General features: G+C 35.2%; 2 protein-coding genes across 3 annotated transcripts in view; one reads left to right on the forward strand and one right to left on the reverse strand.

The window, feature by feature from the left end:
* The window catches only part of LOC136817142 (uncharacterized), a 31,744-nt gene extending 26,452 nt beyond the window's left edge, over positions 1-5,292 (reverse strand). For both annotated transcript variants that reach the window (XM_067073478.1, XM_067073477.1), the window contains exons 1-3: positions 5,086-5,292; positions 3,792-4,004; positions 2,328-2,528 (exon numbers count right to left, since the gene is read on the reverse strand). In XM_067073478.1, the coding sequence (XP_066929579.1) occupies positions 2,328-2,528; positions 3,792-4,004; positions 5,086-5,149 (478 nt within the window). In that variant the 5' untranslated portion in view covers positions 5,150-5,292. The remainder of the gene's footprint in view (positions 1-2,327; positions 2,529-3,791; positions 4,005-5,085) is intronic.
* Positions 5,293-6,660: 1,368 nt separating this feature from the next.
* The window catches only part of LOC136817151 (piwi-like protein 1), a 28,324-nt gene continuing 17,968 nt past the window's right edge, over positions 6,661-17,016 (forward strand). Inside the window, exons 1-9 of the mRNA XM_067073488.1 lie at positions 6,661-6,890; positions 11,246-11,287; positions 11,534-11,753; positions 12,609-12,670; positions 13,086-13,177; positions 13,672-13,704; positions 14,060-14,134; positions 14,569-14,689; positions 16,835-16,953. Of these exons, the coding sequence (XP_066929589.1) occupies positions 6,837-6,890; positions 11,246-11,287; positions 11,534-11,753; positions 12,609-12,670; positions 13,086-13,177; positions 13,672-13,704; positions 14,060-14,134; positions 14,569-14,689; positions 16,835-16,953 (818 nt within the window). The 5' untranslated portion in view covers positions 6,661-6,836. The remainder of the gene's footprint in view (positions 6,891-11,245; positions 11,288-11,533; positions 11,754-12,608; positions 12,671-13,085; positions 13,178-13,671; positions 13,705-14,059; positions 14,135-14,568; positions 14,690-16,834; positions 16,954-17,016) is intronic.

The following is a 17,016-nucleotide window of genomic DNA, read 5'->3' on the forward strand; positions in this document are numbered from 1 at the left end:
AACGTCCGAGTTGGATTCGTTAAGATGTGTGGGCAATTGCCCTACATAAACTGATGATTGAGAATCTTTACGTCGTATAATGTTTGAGTGTTCTTTTTTTATTTATTTCTGGATGTTTCAAATACGTATATAGTATATACAATGTATAGAAATGCGCCCTCCCGGTTATTACCATAATGGCTTTATGGCAACTCCTGAACTTGGGCACAGGATGTACGGTTATAGTATATATATATGTCGCCTGACTGTCTTGAATGACAGTCAGCCTGTCCCAAGCCAGGATAAAGACAGAGGGACCCAGAGAGGACTAATTACCCTTTCATTATAACATCGTCTCTCTAAGAGGAAAAAGAATTCGGCCATTCTTTGTTGTTTGTAGATCTGACAGGAGAAAACACTTTATTTTCATACTATATATATTTGCCTAGTACATCAGGATGTGCGAGGATGTCCCCTGCCTGGTGTCTAGTGCAGCCGGCTCCAAAGGAGTCTAAGGTGTTTTACACCTTCGTTGATTCATTTTTTGTTTTCTTCTCCTGTCAGTCTACCTGGAGTTTGTTGTCATCTTGTACAGGCCGCTGGGGTAATGTCGCCTGACTGTCTTGAATGACAGTCAGCCTGTCCCAAGCCAGGATAAAGACAGAGGGACCCAGAGAGGACTAATTACCCTTTCATTATAACATCGTCTCTCTAAGAGGAAAAAGAATTCGGCCATTCTTTGTTGTTTGTAGATCTGACAGGAGAAAACACTTTATTTTTTCATACTATATATATTTGCCTAGTACATCAGGATGTGCGAGGATGTCCCCTGCCTGGTGTCTAGTGCAGCCGGCTCCAAAGGAGTCTAAGGTGTTTACACCTTCGTTGATTCATTTTTTGTTTTCTTCTCCTGTCAGTCTACCTGGAGTTTGTTGTCATCTTGTACAGGCCGCTGGGGGTAATGTCGCCTGACTGTCTTGAATGACAGTCAGCCTGTCCCAAGCCAGGATAAAGACAGAGGGACCCAGAGAGGACTAATTACCCTTTCATTATAACATCGTCTCTCTAAGAGGAAAAAGAATTCGGCCATTCTTTGTTGTTTGTAGATCTGACAGGAGAAAACACTTTATTTTCATACTATATATATGGTGAAGATCAGAGATCTTACCTCAAGGAGAGAAAGTGTTGAAAATACTAAATAAAATAAAGATGAAACATAAAAATGCACTAATATTTTTATAATTATACGTTTTTTTCCATTTTTTTGAATTTTTCTAAATATTTAAATCAAACCAATCAAACATCCTGTCAAGAAATGAGAATTTTATGCGAAAAAGAACCAACAAACCAATAGACATAAAGTTTAAAAAGCCAAGCAGAAAAACACAAACACCAAAACCCACTCAAAAACCCAACCAATGCAATCTGGAGTCCCTGACTTGCGACAGGCGCAGTCCCTGAACCGACCCGCAGTCCAAACAAACTAACAAACATAGAAAAATAAACAAAAACTCCCACACAAATAGGTACAAAGAAACAAAAAAGGGTAAACAACAGACAAGAACAAGAACAAGACAAACGACAAAAGACAAGTATCAAAAAACACAAATCTTCAAAAAATAGGCCCAGAACCCGGTTCGACACCTAAAGTCCGTGCAGCCGTCTGTACGGGAAAGAACGAAAAAGAAAATGACTGAGAAAACTAACATACAATACATAATATTAAAAAAAAAAAAATGTTTCAATTTTTCAAAAATGCAGTTGTGCTAAAAAACCATTTAAAGATTCTCCGAATTTCATAAAAGTCTCTGGAAATCTATCAAAACACTTTACTATTTGTTTTCGCAAGAAAGATCTTTCAGCTCCCTGATTGAGCATGCGCTTGAAAAGTTCTGAAGTTCTATATATATGTATGTATAACAAGTATATATGAATGTATATACATATATATGTATGTGTAACAAGTCGATAGAGAGTCTACAGTGAACGTGTTAAAAGAAAAGGGAAAGAATCTGCAGATTTGAGACCGGGGGGGGGGGCAACCAGACAAATATACCAATGGCTATTTGCGGTGGTTAAGGGTATTGTTTCACGATAGCAGAAATGCACTGTAAGGATGGAATTTTTCATAAATGCACCGTAATTTCAACAAATACAGAAAACGTTACAAATTTTTGCCCGAAAATTCTGATTGTTTGTTACTCTAAAAGAGTTGAAAATTTGAGAAAAATGCACTATGAATTTCACCGATTTTTTGCTTGAATATAAGGATACACGATTATAAAAGTAATAATTTTTTCACCGCACGTACCGTCAGTTGGTAAACCCACAGGAAAATGAATGTTTACCTAATCCATTATCTGCTTTCTGACATACAGAACGTCTCTCGGTCTCACAATGCGAAACACGCCATTTAGCATGGACATCCACCACCCCACACCCTGGAACTCCATCTTCGTCATATGGTTGACCAACCGCCCAGTCTGTGAAAGGCGTTGCACCACCACCTTCTTCCCATGCCCATTTTTTAAAAAGATCTTCGGAAAGACCTATAAAAGAGACAGTTTTAACACCGTTAAATAAATACGTATCCCCCGAAAACATGATTACAATGTAAAAAATAACTGAGCAGATGGACGGGTGGGATCATGTTGCCGATAGACCTTTTCATAAATTACGTCATGAACATCACTTGCCTCGTTTTCAAACAATTTCCATGGTGATTATGTCAATTGAGACATTAAATGATCTTTTAATGAATAGAATGTAGTTTTAGTAAAATCCGCTGGGAGTTAATCACCATGGCAGCAATTTCAAAACGAGGCAAGTGATGATCGTGACGTAATTTATGAAAAGGTCTATTACCGTCTTGTATGTAACCTCGCTTCGTGTATGTATCATCGGCTTTTTAATGTTTAATGGTGTATTACCAGGCATTAGCGAGTTTATATATTCTTTTATTAGAAACGGGGGAGTGAAGTGATTTGGACCAATAAAATCGAAGACGGTAAATAGTGCTGATTTACTATAAACCTTAGACAGTTAGTCACACTAGTGTCCGCTGAATTGTGTATCAAATAATACTGCTGCAAAAGCGCAATATCGGCACTTGTGATTTTAAACTTGATTCAGGTAACTCTCATTTTTAATCTAGCAAAAACATCCTGTAGATGACTGATGTTGTTATTTATGAATGTCCTAAAACTTTGTGCACTAACTCCAAACAAAAGAAAAATGTCAATATTGCAATTATAATTTTTTCCTTCGCTCAAAATAGATTCTTGAAAAAGAATATGTGTGTGGATTATATTTGTGTGTTAAAAGTTTTTCATCTGAGTTGATTTTGTTTTGAGAGTTTTTTGTTGCTTGATAAATTGTTTTCTCGCTACGCAAGTTTGCTGCGTAGCTAGCCAAGGTATCTATAAGGCAGGAACCCCGAGTGTGACTAAGTCTTAGATAAAGAGAAAGTTAGCTGTAAGGAATATTATAAGAAGGGGGTTGTACTTTTACAATGTGACGGGATTGGCCCTTTTTTAGTACGGTATTACGGGATTTGACGAAAAATAAGACGGGAAAACGGTATTCTAAAATCAGACAGTGACGATATTTAGCCTTGTTTTTATCGGTATCCCGGTTTTTATTCTCTACAAACCAGTGTGACGGTTTTTACGAATTTCTTAAATTTTCGGGATTCCGGGGCTCCGGGATTCAGCCAACATTTTGATGGGAAAAAGGTATTTTGAGCCTGTACGACCCCCTCCTAAGAAGATTGCCCTTTGTAATAAAGCAAAGAAAATTGAAAAAATTCTTACCTGTCCAGTAAAGAGCATCTTCTTGATTTCTCAACAAATCTTTTAAAGATTCTCTGACATGTTCATTTGGTACCACCACAAGCTTTCCTGACCTCTTCTCGCAAAATTGTTTAGCATCTTCCCAGGCTAGTTTATGATTATTGACTAAATACACTAGCCCATCAGCTCCTGTTTTCCATTTTGCGACATCTTGTTTCGGCTCATTTGCAGAGGCTAAAAAAATGACCAATTTTTACATTTTTACAATTTATTAGCTTTCACACCACGTGAAAAATTCATCGGTTGAAAATATACCCTAAAACTGCCTGAAATTTTAAACTCGATGATAGGAAAAGTGCTTTATAACGTTACCTCTAATAGAAATTTAATTAAAAAAACTATCCAAACCCATCCCAACGCGAGTTTTTTAGGTGGGAACAATTTGTATTTCCTTTGCGAATTCTATACAATTTTTCAATTCCTCTTTCTTAGTGATCCACAATGGGAATCTTTGGCCAGTTACGATAACAGGAGCAACTCAAATACTGATGGGGAATCGAATCAACGTCTTGTTTTGGAACACCCCCTTCACACAGACCCACTAGGACCCCTTCCCACTGAAAAAATTGGCCAAAATATCGTCCCCATGGGAAAATTATACTGTCCCCACTGAAAATAGTCAGATAAGCAAATCCTCACTGCAAAATAGTGTGCTATTTTTTCCATCCCCACTGAATTTTCTGTTTCGAAAAAAGTTGAATTCAAATCCCCAGCTACAATAAATCATAGGAATATCAATCCCCATCGAATTTTGGTCCGTTATTTTCACCCCGCCACTGGCTGAAAGAATCCCACCGGGTCTGTGAGAAGGGGGTGTATTCTTTACAGCTCAAATATTCAGTACAGTAGAGAGTTCAGACTCGTCGACGTGATATGATTCTGATACAACGAGGCAAATGAAAGCTCCGTGTAAGGGGTAGAAATAACGCACCAAAACGCGATGGGGATCGATTTTCAGGTGTTTCTAAAGGCTGGGGATTTTAATTCCATTGTTTTTGAACCATAAAACTAGGAATGGAAAAATTAGCATATTATTTTGCAGTGACGATTTGCTAATCTGATTATTTTCAGCGGAGACAAAAATTAGAGTATAATTTTCCACTTAGGACGATATTATAGACAATTTTTGCAGTGGGAAAGGGTCTCTGAGAAGAGGATGTCTTAGAGTATTTAAGATTTCGGATTCAAGGACGATGATTCCTGTACGCAGTGGAGAGGCAGCTCTGTGCTTAGTTTGATGTTATTATTTACTTACCGTTTTGCAAACAAAAGACGACAATCAACAAACAAAACAAACATGAAGTAAACAAACCAGACATTCTTCATACAGCATCATAAACCTTGTACATATTTTATTTCATAATTTTATTACAATTTTCACGACAATTTAAATATATTGATTTTACTAGTCGCTTTTTGTTTTATGTTTCGAACGTTTCTTTACGTTTCGAACTTTTTGTTTACAAAAGAAAACAGTATATTGGAATTGTTCATCCAAGCGTTACAAATGGTTTCTTTTTTCTTTTCTTTTTTGAATTTCCTTTTTTTTTTTGATTTCCTGATTTGAAAGCAGCACTCTCCATTCTCTAAGTTGCCAATTCATTTTGGCTAAAGACACCAAACAGACGCCGTCGCCGTCTCGCAAACACGGTGGGTGGTATTCGATTAAAAAACGACTTAAAAAAAGGCTTTTTGGACCTTTACATTACAGAGAAAATTTAGCTGAATTTGAGAAAATTTGCAGGCTTAAAATGGACCATAACGGTGCATTTTCTTAATTTTTTTTTTACCTTTTTAAGGCAAAATATGATTTTCCAAAAATTTACTTTCTTGGAGTGGCATTTTTCTTATTTTTTGCTCATCTCGACCCACAATGCACCTTTGAGAAGCTTAAAGGACCCTTATTTAAGGGTCGCACGTACGTACGGCATGTCGTTTACCTTAATTACCCCCTCCGCCGGCAAACCATTCGAAGATCGGTGATGCCACCACCTGTGTTTTCGAAGGGTGGTTTTTCTTTACCTTTCACAAAGTCTCTACTCTAAGGTTTACAAAAGCAACTAAAGTCAAAATATCTCTAAGGGTCGGAATTTTCCGAACTTAATAACCTTGTTACAAATAACAGGTCATAAAAGGCCAATCTCGGTCAAAATATATCGGGAATTCTGGCTAATTCCTGTTTTCAGCAATTTAAAGTTCGTGCGAAAAAGTCTCTATTTGGACAAATTGATAAATTTATTCGAATATTTCATCGGGAGGGGTTTATAGACTTCCAGGTTATATTCTGAGCCCTATTGGATCATTCTTGGACTTTTATTTAGTTCCTCAGATAATAAGGTCTTCTAGTTCTACGTTCTAGCGTTAAAACCCGGCCAACCTAATTTAGAGCCCTCCCAAATCATTTGTGACTGTAAGATTTCATGGGAATCCCTTTTTTCTCAAATATTATGACTTTGATTGCAGGTAGGTGGGGTTAAAGGTTCTTACATCCATCGAAAGGGCTGCCCTTTAAAGGACTTTAAAATGTTTTATTCTACTAACTTTTTGCGAGATTTTCCGAAGCTGACGTATCATCTGTTCTTAAAAAAAAATCTTTCGAAAATCCTTTGTTTGCAAAACAGAACAAATATTTTGCTCATTTTGTGATTTACTGTGCTTGGGTGGCTGCTTGGCCTACCCAATCTAAGTCTTTGACCAAACCAATGATTACGATTACGCTACTCGCTCCGCATATCTCATAACCTTACACAATGCACACGCAAATATCAAGGGAACTGGAGACGAGGTTGTCGAACGGCTACCATTTTGAATGAAGCTCAAAAATTTTGGCACGCTACGCCATTTTTCAAAACAAACCAGAAAATTAGTCTTCTTGTTCCTGTGAAGATTTTTTATTGATTATTGCTCATATTATGTTCATGCTCATATTCAAATTTATTAGTGGTTTTTAGTATCAAACAGTTAAAGGAAAATTTTCAATTCGTATAGATACATTGGTCAGCCATCATGGCATCTTCAGGTGGTCTTGGACGTGGTGGTCGTGGTGCTTTGCTTCTAAAGGTTAACTTTTTTTATTATAATTTTTTATTCATTTTTCATTTCTTTTATTGTTTATATACACATTTCATCCAATCTGCAGACTTCCCTGATTTTAAAGACAGTCGGTTAGCTTTGGTAGTTTAGATTTTTTATAAAGTTCCACATGTGGAACAGGAAAAATTTATTATTAAAAACTATTATTGGGCTCTTCCAGTCTTCAAGTCTTTGTTCCCCTGGGGTAACCTGAGATCAGATTTTGAATGTTTTGGTGTGTGAAAACATAACGATCTGACGAATATGCAATCTCGAAGTTGTAAGGACAGCGTTCGTCTAAAAGGACTAGGAACAATAACAAAGTTGCGTGATTTTGTTTATCCAGACGTCTGCGCTCGATAGGATCGATCATCGGAACGGCTCGATGACGGATCGATATGTGATCGATGGATTACTTAATGATCCGGATAGGAGATCGATAGACAGTCAGTACCTTTAGCCAAATTAGGAACATTTTTCTTACTTTTACTAGTATTCCTAATTAGGAATCTTATTCCTAATTAGGAAGAAAAAAATTCCTAATTAGGAATATAAAGCAAATACCTAGATTTTCTCCAAAAATAGAAAAAATCGCACGTTAAAAAGTACTTCATAAGATTCTAACCATTCCATTTAGGTGGGAAAGAAAGATTGAGCTCTTGACTTTCTCGGGGGACCGAGCTATAATTCCTAGAAAAAACTTCACTTCTCCAGGCCTCTCCTCCCAGTAAATTTACATCTTATTTATAAAACGCGGGAAACTCACTTTCTTCGTGATAATAAAAACGGCAGTTCGTTTAATTCCTAATTTGGAATTATTTTTTTGGGGGGTTAATAATTCCACCATCCGCGAATGAAATTTTTCAATTTTTTGAATAGTTATCATATTTGGTATACCGAATCTATTGGTCATACTTGGAATTTGCGAATGTAGCTTGTTTCAGAGATATTAAACTTTTAAATATTTCTTCCTAATTAGGAATAGGATTCCTAATTAGGAATATTGGTAAAAGTAAGAAAAATGTTCCTAATTTGGCTAAAGGTACTAACTGATAGAGGATCGTTACGAATCGATACTCAAGATTTTTTTAAGTTTATGATTCAGTTATCGATCTATCATCGATCTTTATCGATCTTATCGACCTTATCGACCCTATCAACTCGTACTCGATTTAAGATCGATAACAAATCGATGACGAATCGGTATACTCCATTGAAATACTAGCTCGATAATGGATCAACGAAGGATCGATACTCAAGACTTTTTAATGGCTGAATCTTCCATCGATTTCCTATCCGGATCGTTAAGTAATCCATCAATCACATATCGATCCGTCATCGAGTGCGGACGTCTGGGTTTATGAATAGGGCGCCGTAACAGTTTTTAACTTTCCGGCGCACAACAAGATTTTTGTTGTAGAATTTCCCGCGAGAGGACTATTTTCCTCAGATGTATATTTTTCAACCGCTTTCAGAGGTTTACCGTGCGCGTAAGAAAATTACGAACAGCTGTTATCAGGTTACCCTGGGGTGGACGACGGCGGAATTCCGAGGCAAAATGTTTTTTTGAAATTCCTGGATTTCCAATACAAAAGCAATTGAAACTTTGGATTTCCAATACAAAATCAATTTTTTAGCAGAAAAATCTGGAATTTCCGATGTTTTTTAAAATTTTGACAAATTATATGATTTTAACACGTTCTAAAAAACCATTTAAACATGGTTACAAAAAAATATCCTTTTTTTCAGGGTCATTTTAGCAGAAAGAAATTTTGACAAATTCACCAAAATTCCTTCCTGCCAAATTTAAATTTATTGGTCATTTGTCAAAATTGATTCTTGCCAAAATTAAAATTCTTTCACGTAACGTTGCATAAGTCTCAATTTTCCCTTAAAATTGCCATTTCTTCAAGTAGGGAGGTTGAAGCTCACACCTGTGGCAATAACAAAAGCAAGAACTATCAGCCTGATTTCTTAGCATTTTCCACTGTAATAGTTTAGCTTTCGAAACATACCACGTTGGCTGAGTAGAGCGTTCTACTTTTTTCAGGAAGTTAAAATTTAGAAATTTAATTAAATCGCCAAAATAAATTCCGCCAAATTGCATCAAAATGGGCCCAATTGCCAAGCCAGGCCTTGCCCATTTGCCAAAATTTCTTCTCTTAAGGTAATTTTCTTTGCTTTTAGCATGGTCAGTTAGTTAAGGAGTCCATCAGTGATTCAGACCTTTCTATTATTCCTATCTCTAAACTAAAGAAGGATGTCGAAATTAAACCAACTTTACGGTACCAATTTTTTTACTTAGGTCAAAAAATAAATAAGGGTCTTGTTTCTGGAAATACTCTAGGGGCTGAGTTAGGTCCCGTATGCGCATCGGCGTATAGTCATTTTTTCTTTTGATCATGAAAGTATAGTCCTTGAAGAGTCAGAAAACGTGTGTGGCGTTATTTGGATCAGGCACAAATTTCCATAATGGCGGATTTTAGATTTTCAACCCTTCTTAGCCCTCTTGCTTGAAAAAAAATTTTTTTAACTTTAAACGTAGACATATTATATACCAATCGATCAAAAATTTTATGCTGATTAAGAAAGATGTCAGAACCATGGTCTGAAAATTTCGTTATCTGGAGATATGAAGCACTTTCGATTTCGATTTTTTGAAATGACTACTTTTGGTTCCAGATTTGCGTGGCTGTAACATTTGATTGGCTTACTTAATTTACTTGAAATTTTTGGAGGGACTTGCCTACCGTTCAAATAATAAAATTCAGGAAAAGTTTTTTTTCTACATGAATTTCGAAATCCATAATGGCGAATTCAAAATTTTCTTTCGTCACATGGGCTCTTAGGCTCTGCTAGCCTAAGAAAAATATTTTTTTGAGCTTAAAACCCTGCATACTATATACCAATTGATCAGAAATTTTATGCTGATTAAGAAAAAGGTCAGAACCATGTCTGAAAATTTTGCTATCTCGAGCTATGAAGTACTTTCGTTTTCAAAACTTAGAAAACGTAAGTACTTCGTATCTCTTGGTAATGAAATTTTCAGACCATGGTTCTGACCTTTTTTCTTAATCAGCATAAAATTTCTGATCGATTGGTATACAGTGCTGCAAATAGGGAAACTTCAGCTGGCCGATAATTTTTTGAGTGTAACGAGCAGGGGGCCTGGCGGAACCACCTTTGTAGTCTGTTATTACAGATTGACTTATTGGATTATTAGATTGGCTAAACACCTATTTCAATTGAAAAATTGTTCCTCTTTTAATTAGAAGCGCTATTAAGTATTTATCTGAGCCCCTAATCTTCAAATTTTAACCGGACAAAACGAAAAACTGAGCTTCAGAATGGCCGGTAGAAACTACAAAATGACCGGTAATTACCGGTCACTGGCCGTTATTTGCAGCACTGGTATATAATATGCAGGGTTTCAAGCTCAAAAAATATTTTCCTTAGGCTGGCAGAGCCTCTAAAATCTTTCAATTTTTTTTCAAGCAAGAGGGCTAAAAAGGGTTGAAAATCTAAAATCCGCCATTATGGAAATTTGTGCCTGATCGAAATAACGCCACACACGTTTCCTAACTCAGCCCCTAGAGTAAAATGCAGGTGACAAAAAAGACTCACCCAGCTGACCTCAAAATATTCTTTTTCCATTTTTAGAATTTTTTCACACTCTTGTTTTTCTTTTTTAGCAGATTTACAAAACTTGTGTGTTTCGCTTGGTTTGTTGATTTTTTTTGTAAGATTATGTAAGATTATAGTTTCAAAAGACTAAAATGATATATCTAGTGAAGAGTATCCTATAGAAAATACACATTTTTAAAAAAGCAATGAGGAGTACGCGGTTTGAAAATAGAAATGCATTAAGTTTACTACTAAAAGTTTTGACCAAAAGTGAGAACAGGCATGAAGCTAAAAGACCTAAAAATTTTCTATTTAAAAGTCATATGAAATATCTGCGATCAAGCGCATGTGAAGTGAACAAACGTTTTGTGAGAACAAAAAACAAATGAAAATAAAAGAGAAATGACAGCACAAAAAAAAACGTTTCCTTTGCGACCGGGCGTGTCCCCAAAAAAACTTCAGCCAGTCAATTTCTGGAAAAAAGACATTTTTTTTATTTTGACCTAGTTTTCCCTAACTTAACTAACTGACTTAAATTTTATCGACCACTAACAGTTTCTGTTTACAAAATATTGTTTAGTGACTTGATATTGTGTAGTTAAGAAAAGTAACATCTGCCATCAAACCAGATCAAACTATTTCAAAATCAAGCACTGCAACAAGCTATCATTTAGTGATCCTTTTACTCTTACTTGTATTCCCAAAACCTTTTATTTCAGGCCCTTGAAACACCTGTGAAGACTCCCGGTCATTCAAGTCAGGTTTGTTCTTTTTCTTGATATTTTTTCCTACTGTTTTACAGTCTCGTTGGAATCAGTCGTTTTGACATTCTGACAAAAGGATTACTCAATCCAGCTCAATCAAACATGAATCAATCAGTGTTCAATTCTGTTATGTTTGATTTCAATTTGTTTCTTGTTATGGAAAGATTTCTTTATAAATTGTAAAAGTGAAGCGCAAACGGTTTATTAATATCCTAACCGTTCCGTACATTCTTTCAATTTCAGAATGGACAAACTACATCGCCTCCCGCACCTAGTGGTGTCAAGCCACCTTCTACTGCTGATACCCAAACATCAAAAGCTCCAGCTCAAAAAACAGGGCCTGTCATGATGGGTAGAGGGCTTCTTGCTCAACAGCTTCTACAAAAGAAAGCTAAATCCCCAACTCCAACTCCTCCACCACCAGATGAGAAACCCCCATCAGAACCCCAAAGAACCAAGTCAGGTAACATGAAATTTGTTTGTTTCTTTCCTAATTTCAAAATGATGGGGTCATGCCTTGATAAGGACAATTTTAATGTGCTAATATAATAATCATAAAGCTTTAGAATGCACTCTTCTTTGTAAAAAGAAGAATGAAGAAATTTGTGACTCCCCAAGCAGGCAAATTGCCAGGCCTTTTCTGCTACCGGATAACGGTGGCAGTTTCTGCTACCGGATAACGGTGGCAGAAACTCAATCTTTGCTTGAATTTTGAAACTCAATCCTTATTTTTGTACATGAGCAATGAGATTCATGACAAAAGTTTGATATCCTAGGCCCTTATTAACAGAAAAACCCCATTTTGAGGTTAATTCTTTTTGTTTTAATAGTTCCCAACTAATTAAACAGAGCCTAAGTTGATTTTTCGTTCTTCAAACTAAATTCAAACTCAATCTTTGCAATAAAAACGATAGCAGCTCAAAACCCTGGAAATTTGCCAGGACTGGTCTAACGAGCAGCCAGGACCGGTGAAAGAAGTGGTCAAGATCATTTGAAATCATTTCTAGAAGGTCCAAAGGCTGATCTAAAACAAAAATTTGATCACTAACTAGACCGCTCACAATAGCCTAGCAAGACTGGTCAGATTTCCAGGCACTTTTAATTGCTTGTGGAGTCGCATTTAAATGGTGAGATTTGTTGAAGAAAAAGTTTAAATACTGATGTTTGAGCATGTGTGCTTCTTTTTTAGTAACATGTTTTTTTCTCTAAGCTTTAAAAGTCAGTATTAAATGAAGCAAATGCTGATAAAAGTACTGATAAGACATGTGAAAAACGACAACAAATTGCTATTTTTCATCATAACTTTTCCTTGTTTTAGTATCCCCACCTCCTGTCCCTTCTGCTGGCTTGCCGACTCCATCCACTGCGTCTGAACAAAAGGTGAACACTCATGTTAAATTCATTTTGTTTGATTATATATAATACACTATTTTTACACAGGACAGTGTCTCCTTAACGTTATATTGCGCTGAACAAACAAATTATTGTTTTTCTTTTCCTATTTCTGACTAATCTTGCTCCGCATCTGTGTCAATTCAATGTGAAAAAGCTTTTAGATTAAAATTGACGAGTAAGCAAACAATATCACTCTTATTTAAAAACAAAACCTCCAAAAGCTCCTTCTGAATAACTTTCACACAACTTTCCTGCTTTTTGAATTGGAATCAACTAACAACTAACAACTGTTTAAGAATTTTTCTCCTAGTTTTAGATATATTCAAACAATTCTTGTCGCTGAGAAAATTTTTTTGACATTGAATTCCTTTTTTCAAAATTTCACTCTTATTATCGATAGGCTCCTTCAACGGTTGGTACATCAACAACATCAGAAGACAGCACTTTACTTTCTGAGTTGGAACGTTTGACAGTTGAAGCACCCAAATTGACGTAAGTTATATTTTTTTGTGAAATTGATAGTTTCTAAATTCTAGTTTTTTCAGAATCTTAATTTCAACATCAGACTTATATACACTTTTATTGAAACACCCAGCAATACTTTTTCACAACATCGATAAGGTTAGACTTCTTTTGGTTGTTTCCAAAGAATGAGCCAGATTTTTATACCCATGTCAGGACACATTTTAGAAAGGCAGGGCAGTGTCCATTGTTGTTCAAAAAGGGCACTTTTTCTTGTGTTTTTCCACTAAAAAGGCAGGTTCTAACAAAATTTTAGTGGTTTTAGGAGGGGCAGCGTCCAATGACCGGATGCAAAAAGGGCATGAAAAAAGACTTTCATGTCATTTCATAAATTTAACAATAATTGTTTAACAGTCTGTATAAAACAATATTTTTTCTAACAGCTTGTTGTTTTTGAAGGCTGTGCTTCATATTCATTCATTTAACTATAAAGATAAAAAACCTTTTGTTTTTCTTTTTTATAGGAAGCGAATGGATAAAGGCTCAGCTGGAATCCCGTAAGTTTTCAAACTATAGTATTATTCATGTAATCAGAAATTCTCCAATGGTAGCCAACGGGAAAGTTTTTTACCACTTTCTTTTTTATAAGATTCATGAAAAGTTGATTGCAGCAATGCAAATCATGGCGTACTCAGCAAGTCGTTTTGATAATGGGGATTTGTATGAATCAATAGCCTTTCTAATTCAGATTTATTTGTGTTTGCAAAAAATTCTGGATTCTAAAGTACATTAAGCACTTCTACACCGGCAAAAGCCAAATTTACGTCGGTATTTGTGACAGCATTAGCCGAATACCGACACAAATTAGAATGGCTGACGAAAAAATTCTAACTAAGACCATTTCTTATTCAGGAGCCCGATGTTTGTCAACTACATTTCATTTAAAGCACGCGAAGAAGGTGCATTCCAATACAATGTTTCTTTCAAGTAAGTTTACATCCTCATAATTGAACTTTAACATGTGGCTGGAATACTTCTTTGCTCAGAATTTCATGCTCTATCCGATGGTATCAATCATTTGCTTTCAATTTTTGAAAAATCGTCAATATTTCTTTACTTTTCCGGAGGTTAAAAAAAGGCCATAAAACTTTTGCCAGGCCTAATTCGCGGGCCCTCTCCCAAAAAAGTTCCATAATCCTATTTTTTTTCCGAACGAATTACATGCAATTGAGTCCCACGAAAGATGCTACAGATCATAAGAATTGGGCCCCTATTATAAGGTATCAACAAAAAATTAAAACTGACTGTTCTATCTTAACATTATCAGGTTTTAACTGGTTTTAAGCAAACCTTAGAAGATTTTTTAGAACGCCTTTTTGAACACTTCCCAATTGCCAATTAATGCATTCTCTCTCTGACAGCCCTCCGGTTGAAAGTCGAAATATGCGATTTGGAATGTTGAAAGAACACGCAGAACTGATTGGAAAGACAAAAGCCTTTGATGGTGCAACTCTCTTTATTCCTCATCGATTACCAAAACCAGTGAGTAGCAATAAGAGTTCTTTCATTTTTGGGATAAATTATATTTTCAAACCATCCAGGGACCCTTTACAGTGAAAACATAAAAAATTGCAAATGACTTTTTGGACCTACCCCGGTGGAGGTCCTATAAATTAACCTTTGTCCGTTCGTCTGTTCTTTCGTTCGTTCGTTCGTTCGTTGATTTTGGACTCTGTGAAAAATTAGTTCGTTAATTTTTTCTGGTTTTTTGCATGAAAGTAGGGTACCATCGTAAGTAAAAGATGGCTTATGCGTTTTTTGGAAAAAAATTTTATTGGCTCAAAAAACGCATGTTTCTAAAAGAATCACTATTAATAAGCATACATCAATGTTCTTAGTCAAATTACTCAATTTTTTTATGAGATTTTTGCTCAGGAGGGCTTACTTTTGCAGAATATGTGTGTTTCAACATGAAATTTTGGTTGCTTGGCGTGTTTTTATAGAATAACTGGCCAAATTCAATATTTTTTTATAAGCACATTATCAATTACTTAGGTATTAGCTTTTCTCGAGATTGGCTCTTTCATTCTTTACGTTTTTTTGCACAAAGATGCATAACTGTAAACCCTCGAATGTGACGGAGCCTGATTTTCAAAAAAAAAAAATTTTTGGGCAAATTTGGGCCAAAAACGGCTAAAAATGGGTTTTTTGGACTGGATCATTAATTTTTTCTGATTTTTTGCAGGAAAGTAAGGTACCATCATAGGTAAAATACGGTTCAAGCAGATTTTTGCAAAAAAATTGTAGTTGGCTCAAAAAACGCATGTTTATCTATAAGAATCACTATTAATAAGCATACCTCAATGTTGTTGTCAAATTACTCAATTTTTTATGAGATAGATGTTTTTTTTTGCTCATGAGGGCTTACTTTTAAAGAATATATGTGTTTAGACATGAAATTTTGGCTGCTTGGCTTGTTCTTATAGAAAAAGTGGCCAAATTCGATATTTTTTTATAAGCGCACTATCAATTATGGTATTAGCTTTTCTCAAGATTGGCTCTTTTATTCTTTATGATTTTTTGCACAAAGATGCATAACTATAAACCCTCGAATGTGATGGAGCTCGATTTTTGGAAAGAAAATTTTTGGGTAAATTTCAGCTAAAAAACAGCTTAAAAAAGGGTTTTTCGGACTTGTTATTTTCTGACTTTTTGCATGAAAGTAGGTTAAAGATGGTTCAAGCAGATTTTTGTAAAAAAAGAATTTTTCAGCTCAAAAAATGCATATTTATCTATAAGAATCACTATTAATAATCATACATCAATGTTCTTAGAATTACTGAATTTTTTGATGAGATGTTTTTTTGCTCTCGAAGTCTTGAATATGAAAGAATATTTCAAGAGCATGAAATTTTGGTTTCTAAACGTGTTTTTATATAAGAAACAAACGACTAATTTTAATAGATCGTCACTATTTGTGATATCAATTATATATGTGTTAAATGCATAACCAGGTAGGTCCATAAAAGTATCACTTGTCTTTCCTTTAAAGAATTCCAAATATTTCCAATATAATTAATGGACCATGTAAGTGTTGTTGTCTGTAGACCAAAATCTGTCGAGCTGAAACACAATTATCTCCATTTCGGTCTCACCTGTAAGAGGAGTTTTTCGTCCATGTTCACAAAACCTAGTTTCAACACTTCATGTTCTTCTTTGCTAACAGATAAGATATTTTACCCAAATATTACTTTGTGACTGACAACAAAAAAGCATGGAAATTATTTTGATTACATTTTCTTTCAACCAAAATTTTTTCCTTTAAAATACTGAATTATGTACATTAAAGGGACATAAAAGTAGTAAAATGTAAACATTACGTGAACCACGTGTCATTAAAGAGAACAATAATTATAATCACATTTCCAAAACAAACTTGTAAAACAATTGAAACAATCAGAATCAGCCATATTTGTTTTTATTTTTTATTTTGACATGTGACATTTGTTTTGATTTTGTATCCCACTGCATACAGTTTATTTACAAATTTCGCCAGTAGTTTTATGTCCTTTTAAAGGTCGAATATCTTCAAACCATTAAAAATTGTTATTCATTTGTACGTTGGAAGTACCAGTGCCCAGTGAATCCGAACATTTTTGAAAAAATGCCCTATTTTTCTTTTTATAGCAAATGAAACTGCAAAGCAAACGGATAACAGACGGAGCAACAGTAGAATTGAAAATCACTCTCGTCAAAATTCTTGCTCCAACAGAATGTCTTCAATTATATAACATCGTTCTCAGACGGTAAACATTTTTTTATTCCTGGCCATACTCATGATTTTTACTGGGTTGTTTACCAATGTATTC

This window comes from Clytia hemisphaerica, unplaced genomic scaffold (genome assembly GCF_902728285.1).
Source record: "Clytia hemisphaerica strain Z4C2 unplaced genomic scaffold, Clytia hemisphaerica genome assembly, whole genome shotgun sequence".
NCBI classification, from domain to species: domain Eukaryota; kingdom Metazoa; phylum Cnidaria; class Hydrozoa; order Leptothecata; family Clytiidae; genus Clytia; species Clytia hemisphaerica.